At 34.6% G+C, this 7,780-nt stretch overlaps 1 protein-coding gene across 1 annotated transcript in view; it reads right to left on the minus strand.

Moving 5' to 3' along the window:
- The window catches only part of lars2 (leucyl-tRNA synthetase 2, mitochondrial), a 70,244-nt gene that overhangs the window by 43,476 nt on the left and 18,988 nt on the right, over positions 1 to 7,780 (minus strand). The window contains exons 4-5 of the mRNA XM_016486878.1: positions 3,740 to 3,831; positions 3,576 to 3,636 (exon numbers count right to left, since the gene is read on the minus strand). Coding sequence (XP_016342364.1) covers positions 3,576 to 3,636; positions 3,740 to 3,831 — 153 coding nt within the window. The remainder of the gene's footprint in view (positions 1 to 3,575; positions 3,637 to 3,739; positions 3,832 to 7,780) is intronic.

Consider the following 7,780-nt stretch of genomic DNA (forward strand, 5'->3'; position numbering starts at 1 on the left):
CGTAAACAAAGGTGTATGTTTGTAGAGTAATTTACAACAGCGTCGAACGCGGCTCAGCCAATCAGAATCAAGGACCGGAACTATCCGTTTTATAAGAATGTATTTACAAAACGTATTTATTTACTTAGAATATCCAGAGTTTTGGATCGTTAAAAACTTTAACCCTATAAAGCCTACTGTGCCATATTTGATACACAATTTCTAAGGCCTGTAAATTATGGACATGATCAAAACTTTGCTGAAAAATCTACTACAGTACATGCCTTCTGTGTTTATACGTTTTAGCAAGTAAAAGGCCTTTTAGTATAATTGTACAAACATCAACCTTCAGCTCGAGCTTCACATGTCTTTCTGAGGTGAAATCTTTACTTGTTTGTGATTTAAAGTAAACGTAATAGCTTTGATATTGTTAGTAATATTTCAAGATGAACACTTACTGGACCGAAGCAGCTCGGCATCATTTTATAGAAAAATCATGTTCAAATGTGAGTCTCAAATATGATATGATGAACGTTTGTGTGTTCATCTCTCAATCACCATTGCATTGCATTGCATTATATGTTTTGATCATTTAAATCTCATCTTACTAAGACGCATTATTGGCAGATATCGAGTGATGACATATTTATATATAATATTTTATGTAACTATCTGCTGTATTGTTGTTGTAAAGATCTCACTGATTTACATTACAAGCATCAGAAATTCATCTTACTTTCTGGTCAAATGATTATCAGCATCTGCACCAAATTGCATATTTTTGCTCAGTTTGGGCCTCTGAATAAAGCGGAGCTGTTTTCCCTCCTCGAGTTTGACCTTAATTTCTCACTAAATCATACTGCATGAGCCATAAAAGCTCAATGTATCTAATGTGATACTCGACAAAAACATGCTATTTTTTGTTTTACGTTTCATCTAGAAATATTTCAATATAGATCAATCAATCAATTTCAGCTTCAACTGTTTTGATATGTCAGGCTTTACAGGTTTAATTTCCATATTTCCATTTTTGTTAGTCTCAATGGCTTTCCAATTATTGTCAAATTTGGAAAATAGTAAAAATAATTATGTATGTACAAAACTTTGGCTGGTAGTGTCACAAAACATTACAAAAACTGGCAATTAAAAGGAGGTACGCTGAGTACCGCAGCCTGCATGAAAGACTCAGCACTCCTAAAGCTGTCCGAACAGCCCAGCATTTGGGCCAGAAGTGTGAAATATCCACTCTGACCGTCAGCTCTCCATCAGTCTGGGCTCTATGGTAATGTGACTAAACTGAAGGCAGTCTTGAGTAAAAGGCCTCAGACAGCCAGACCCTGAGTTTGTAGCACTTAACGAACTCTGAGAGCATGAAGAAGATATTCTCTGATCCAATTAGGCAAAACTGAACTCCAAGTGGCACGTCTGGCACAAGCCCAGAGCTGCTCATCAGCTGGATATCACCACAGTTACAGTCCAACACCATCCTGCTGCCAGAGATGACAGAAACATGGCCAGGACACGCACAGCACCGACTAAAAGCCTCCTTAAAATCACTCTGGGTTAAAATAGCAATTGCATTTTTTTTTTAAGTTCTAGTAAACTATTTTTTTATTTATTTTGTCATTAAAGAGTGCTTTGTGTCAATTTATGAAAAAATGTATTCAATCAATTTTGAAATAAGTCTATAATAAAAAGGTCCCCAGTAACTTTTAAAGGCTCTTCAATCAATCAAACTAATAATTCTCTCTGTTACCTCAGTAAATCAGTCTAGAGAAATAAAATGATTGACATGATTAAACTAACTGAAATTTTAATCACTCATTAGCTATTTTTAAAATTTTGCTTTTATGCATTGCTTTTCAAAACTTTGGGTTTGTATGATTTTTATTTATTTTAAAAAATTTTATGAGAAGAAAAAAAATAATATTTTAGGGATGCACGATATTGGATTTTTGCCGATATCCAATATGCCGATAATTTTCAACACATTTTGGCCGATAGCCGATACCGATATATAATTATTTTTAATTTTGGTTCGTTTTTAACAAGAACTTATTTGTTAGAATCAAATAAACAATAATGAAGTTCTTTTATAATGACAGTACATTGAAGATTTGAAAATAACTATAAATAAACTATATATTAATCACTGCATTTTTTTTTTCAGAAAAGATGTCGTGGTAACCTTAACATTTTATTTTATGTTTTAACATTTGTAAATGGTCTAAAGCAAAAGAGTTGCATCGATTACTGCTTTATTTAATCAGAAACACAGTCTAAATATTATTTGTGTATTTTGCTTTAATTTTATTAAAAGTAGGCCAACAGCGCCCCCTACGGAATTAAAACTCCTTACTGAGCAGGCTTTAGGACCCGGGGGAGGCTGCCGCTGCACGTGCTATTACCGTTTACTCTATCATACACCGAATGCGTCAATCTGTACGTGCATTCTCTGTTTAAATGCAGAGATCCAAAACAGTGAATCCAATAACCATTCATGCAAAACTTTTTTTTCAAGAATGAGCCACAATGCTGACATGATCTAATAACACTGTTGACGTGATCTAATCTGAGCACATGTGAGTTAATGTATTCCTCTTATCGGCGAGACATATCGGCATCATTTTTCATATCGGGCCGATGCCGATATTTACATTTAAAGCCATTATCGGACGATTCCGATATTGGTCCGATAATATCGTGCATCCCTACTTTCATTCAGCAACGATGCATTCAATTGATATAAAGTGTCAGTAAAGACATTTATAATGTTACAAAATTTTACCAAATTTCTATTTCAAATAAATGCTGTTTCTAGTCACCAATAATCCTAAAAAATTACATAATGGTTTCCACAAAAATAAGAAGCAGCAAATTCAGAATGATTTCTGAAGGATCATGTGACACTGAAGACTGGAGTAATGATTCTGAAAATTCAGCTTTGATCAATAAATTACATTTTACTATACATTCACAAAGAAAACAGCTATTTTAAATTGCAATAATATTTCACAATATTTATGTTTTACTGTATCTTTGATCAAACAAATGCAGCCTTAGTGAGCAGAAAGGCTTCTTTCAAAAAAAAAAAAAAAAAAAAAACCTTACCAACCCCAAATTTTTATTTTTTATTTTTTTTACTTTTGAACAGTAGTTTATATTTCCAGTATGAATTTTTTAGTTCAGCAATCCTCTCCACATTGCATTATGGTCAATATAGTGTCAGTGAGTGTACATGGGTTGTAAATCAGAGTGCACTATTGGCATAAAGGAGTGGAAATTTCCAAAATTTCCATGACTTTTTCATATTTTCCATTACTTTAGGAGACTGATTTAAAACAATGGTTTAAATAAATGTGTGACCTTATTATCTTTATTCTGTTGTAACTATTTTAAGAAAGCAATAATCACAGCTGTGCTGTACCGTCTGCTGCAATGCCCTTTGATGCAGAAACTCTTTAACTCAAACAGTGTGTCTCTGAGGAAAAACCTCTGGCACCAAGTCTGAGATAAGAAAGTATACTGATGCAATGATGCAAGACACCGAAGTTAAGATCAAGTCCCCCATCTGTTGAATGCAGGCTCTCACTCACCCGATCCCAATTAAAGCAGAGCCCCAGACTGTCCAGCTGCTTCCGCATGGACTCAATATTACTGTAAGACACAGAGAGAGGCGTGCGGGTTAATTAGATTGGATCGTTATGTGTGTGTAGTTGTGAGTGTTTGGATAAGCATCGAGCATCCCTCGGCTCCGCACCTTTTGGTCCAGTCCTCTGGGTCCAGGCCTCGTTCGATGGCGGCGTTCTCAGCCGGCAGACCAAACGCATCCCAGCCCATCGGGTTCAACACCTGCAAAACAAACAACATCGAGCTGTTAGTAACGTCAAACCCCAAGGGTCTTCTTTACTAATCTGCCACAACCGACAATGTGAATCCAGTTTATAGGAATAGTTCACCCAAAATGAAAACTTGCTAAAAATGTGCTTTACTCACTCTCAGGTCATCCTGATTCGAGGAAGCGTTATTATGGATGTATAAGCAATGATTTTAAGTTATAAACGTCTTCACGATGGATTTGTTTCTTACAAACGTGCAGCTTTTGTCTTCTCCAGATGTTAACTGATGGACTGGAGTGGTGTGGATTACTTGTGGATTATTGTGATGTTTTTATCAGCTGTTTGGACTCTCATTCTGACGGCACCCATTCACTGCAAAGTAAGCAAGTGATGCAATGCTACATTTCTCCACATCTGATGAAGAAACAACTCATCTACCTGTTGTGTGGCCTGAGGGTGAGTATAAATATTCAGCAAATGTTCATATTTGGTTGAACTTTTCCTTTAATGTGATGCTTATGTGTCAGTCATACATACATTAACTATTCTTATTCTCTGTTTCTTATGTATGGCTGACTGTTTATGTTAAAACTGTGATCCAAATGGATGCACATCTTATATGCAATTCAAATACATACATCTTGATCAAACTAAGTGCATGATCAAATCCTCATTTCTCAATAATCAATAGCTATGTTTTCATCCAAAGCTGCAAATTTAACTTGGAATATCACATAAAACATTTGCGAATAAAGCACCGTTTCCGTCCAAAAACAAAACTGTCACTTCCTGATAAACTGGAACTAAATACAGTATCACTGAGAAAAGTAGGAGAAGCCACTGAATATAATAATTTCCTAGCAACCACTCAGAAAATCTTAACCACCTAGCAACACCCTAACAACCACCCACGACCCTTTAGCAACCACTTAGAACACCTTAGTAACTGCTTAGCATCAGTCAAGCAAACCACTACTCTCTCTTCAAATGGTCCCAGTGTTCACAGTTCATAAGGCCTAAATAACCTAAAAGGTTTTTCAACTTTCTGCCAAGTTATGATGAACTTCCCTGTTCCAGCGTGGATTACAGCCTCTAAACCGGGGAGAGTTACAACATATGTGACATACTACAGCTCAGAGAGATGTGCACTCAGATGTGACTAATGAAACGCATGCAGTCATCATAAAGACTGTAGTGTTTAATGGAGAATTCAAATGGAGAGCATGAACTCTCTGAAAGCATCGTCTATATTTCAGACTAATGTGGAGTCGTGTCGTTGTGCCCTCATCAGCACAGATGATCACACAGATATAATAACATCTCTATCTGGCTTTTTCTTTCTCTCTCTCTCTCTCTCTCTCTCTCTCTTTCTCCTTTACTGAGCATCTGTTTATGCTAAGGGAGAGAGGAAAAACAGCAAATCAGAAATAAATACACAGATTAAAGAAAGATTAAATGTATAGTTCATTAAAAAAAAAAAAGCATACAACGTGTGCACTATATTCCAAGTCTTCTGAAGTCACATAAAAGCTCTGTGTGAGAAATCAACTGAAATGTTGCAGGCATGTGATCAGCTAAAGACCAAAAAGAGGAAAAAACTTTGTTTTTCCCATTCAGCATGACTATATAACAATAATAATAAAATTGAATAATAATGATAATAAACAAGAAATAATTATTAATATTATTTTCATAATTATATTAAATGTATTATTTTTCATTATAATTTGAATTAGAAATAATCATTAAAATAAATAATAATAATTAAAGAAATCAACAAAATAATATATTAGTATTGTACTTTAAAATAAAACAATAATATTATTATCATTATTAAAATATAATTTACATTATAATAATTAAACAAATCGATAAAATGTATTACTTTCTCTGAGAAATAAATAACAACCATAATAATAATAATATTTATTTATTTATCATTTAAATGATAATAATTAATGAAACCAACAAAGGAATATATTACTATTGTGCTGTAAAATAAAAAAGTAATAATAATAAAAGAAAACATGGAAATCTGTAACATGGAAAAAACTCATCCCTGAAGATGTTTTTCACTAATAATCTCCCTCTCAAATGATTTTTAATGAATATTGACTTCAGTTCATTTTCAGGCTGTTCCTCACACAAAGCCACTGTATAACTCTGGTGCTTTCATAGTGTTTTTGGTCCTTTCTGAAGCTTGACAGTCACGGTCACTATATGAACCAGTAATATGGAAAAAGCTGCACTGTAAAAAAATGTTTAGCTGTGGTTGCCGGAATTGTACCATAAAAAATACAGTAGCAACGTTTTAGGTTTTACGGTTTTAACTTAAATTTACAGTTAAATACCGTAATTTCATTAACTGATATAATGTTAATATACCAACCTATTGAAGTACTGAAATCTGTTTTGTACCTTTGTAATACGCTGATAACCACCAAATGCAGGCGGTGATGAGAAAGTCACATGATGAACCAAAGCCCGTCACAAGCAGCTTTTAAATAATAACATATATAGAAGGTGCACAGTGTCATTCACACAAACACTAAACACCATCACGGTAACACACATGAAACTGAAATAATGCAATAAACATTCATTTAACAACATTAGGTGTAACACACAACCCTAATATGCAAAACTGATAAGAAAAAAATAAGAATAAACATAGTTATTTCAACAAAAAAACATCAAATTTGAAATGTAATGCAGGGAATTCTGGGAATGTCAATTTACGGTTATTCACTGTAAATTATACCGTCTTTTTCACTTCCAAAAACTGTATACTACCGTAAAATTAATGTCCAATACATGTAATGTCCAATACAGTTTTTCACCGTATATAGTAGGGGAATTTACCGTTAACCATTTAACAGGTTTTTACTGTAGCATTTTTACAGTCTTTTACCGTTAAATTCACGGTCATTTTTTTACAGTGTGCATGAAAAATCTTTTGTGTTTGAAACGTCTCACGAGTGAGCAAACAATGACAGAACAGTGGATGTGCGCTTTCTTTAAGTGAGCAGCAGAGACGTGTGAAGAGGAGGAGATGCTGTATCCTTGGTAACCGGCTGCATCTCATCTGCTAATAAACCAGAACGAGCAGCTCAGTGTCACACGACCACACAAACTCTTATATACAACACTCACTATAAATAAGCTACTCACATTTTAACACACGAGGACTGTCTTCTGTTCCGAGGAAGGTTTTCATCACACTGCCAAGCTAGTTTTGCAGTCACTGTTAAGATGTTGTTAGTGCTATAGTCGATAAAACAAGCATCACTCTTACTACTGCTCACACTTATGGTTAGGGATTCCCAAGACTATCCCAAGATCTATCGGTTGATTCATTATTTGATAGAAGTACACCAAGAGTGAAAAAGCATTATGGTCTGAATCGGGAGAGAAATCTGCACCATTTACAAGCCAAAACAGCTTTAAAGAAATATGTGGGTGGATTTTGATGTGACAACAGGGGATGGACTTTTTCACTGGAGGAAGCGTTATTATGGATTTTGGCCAGAAACAACTGTTTGAAGGTAAATAAGTCTTAATGATGGATTTCTTTCAAACACACAGCTTTTAGCTTTTTGAGACATTAATTGATGGACTGGAGTGGTGTGGAGTACTTGTGGATTATTGTGATGTTTTTATCAGCTGTTTGGACTCTCATTCTGACGGCACCCATTCACTGCAGAGGAGCAAGTGATGCAATGCTACATTTCTCCAAATCTGATGAAGAAACAAACTCATCTACATCCTGGATTGAGTAAATGAGTGGGTAAATGTTCAGCAAACTTTCATTTTTGGGTGAACGATTCCTATAAGAGCAAGGTGGCTAGAAACATAACAACAGTATAAACATTTTAAAAAATATAACAAGCACTAATTCTTAAAAAAGCAAGCAACAATCTTGGTGGGAATGTTATATATATATATATATATATATATATATA

Source organism: Sinocyclocheilus anshuiensis, unplaced genomic scaffold (genome assembly GCF_001515605.1).
Source record: "Sinocyclocheilus anshuiensis isolate Anshui unplaced genomic scaffold, SAMN03320099.WGS_v1.1 scaffold181, whole genome shotgun sequence".
NCBI lineage: Eukaryota > Metazoa > Chordata > Actinopteri > Cypriniformes > Cyprinidae > Sinocyclocheilus > Sinocyclocheilus anshuiensis.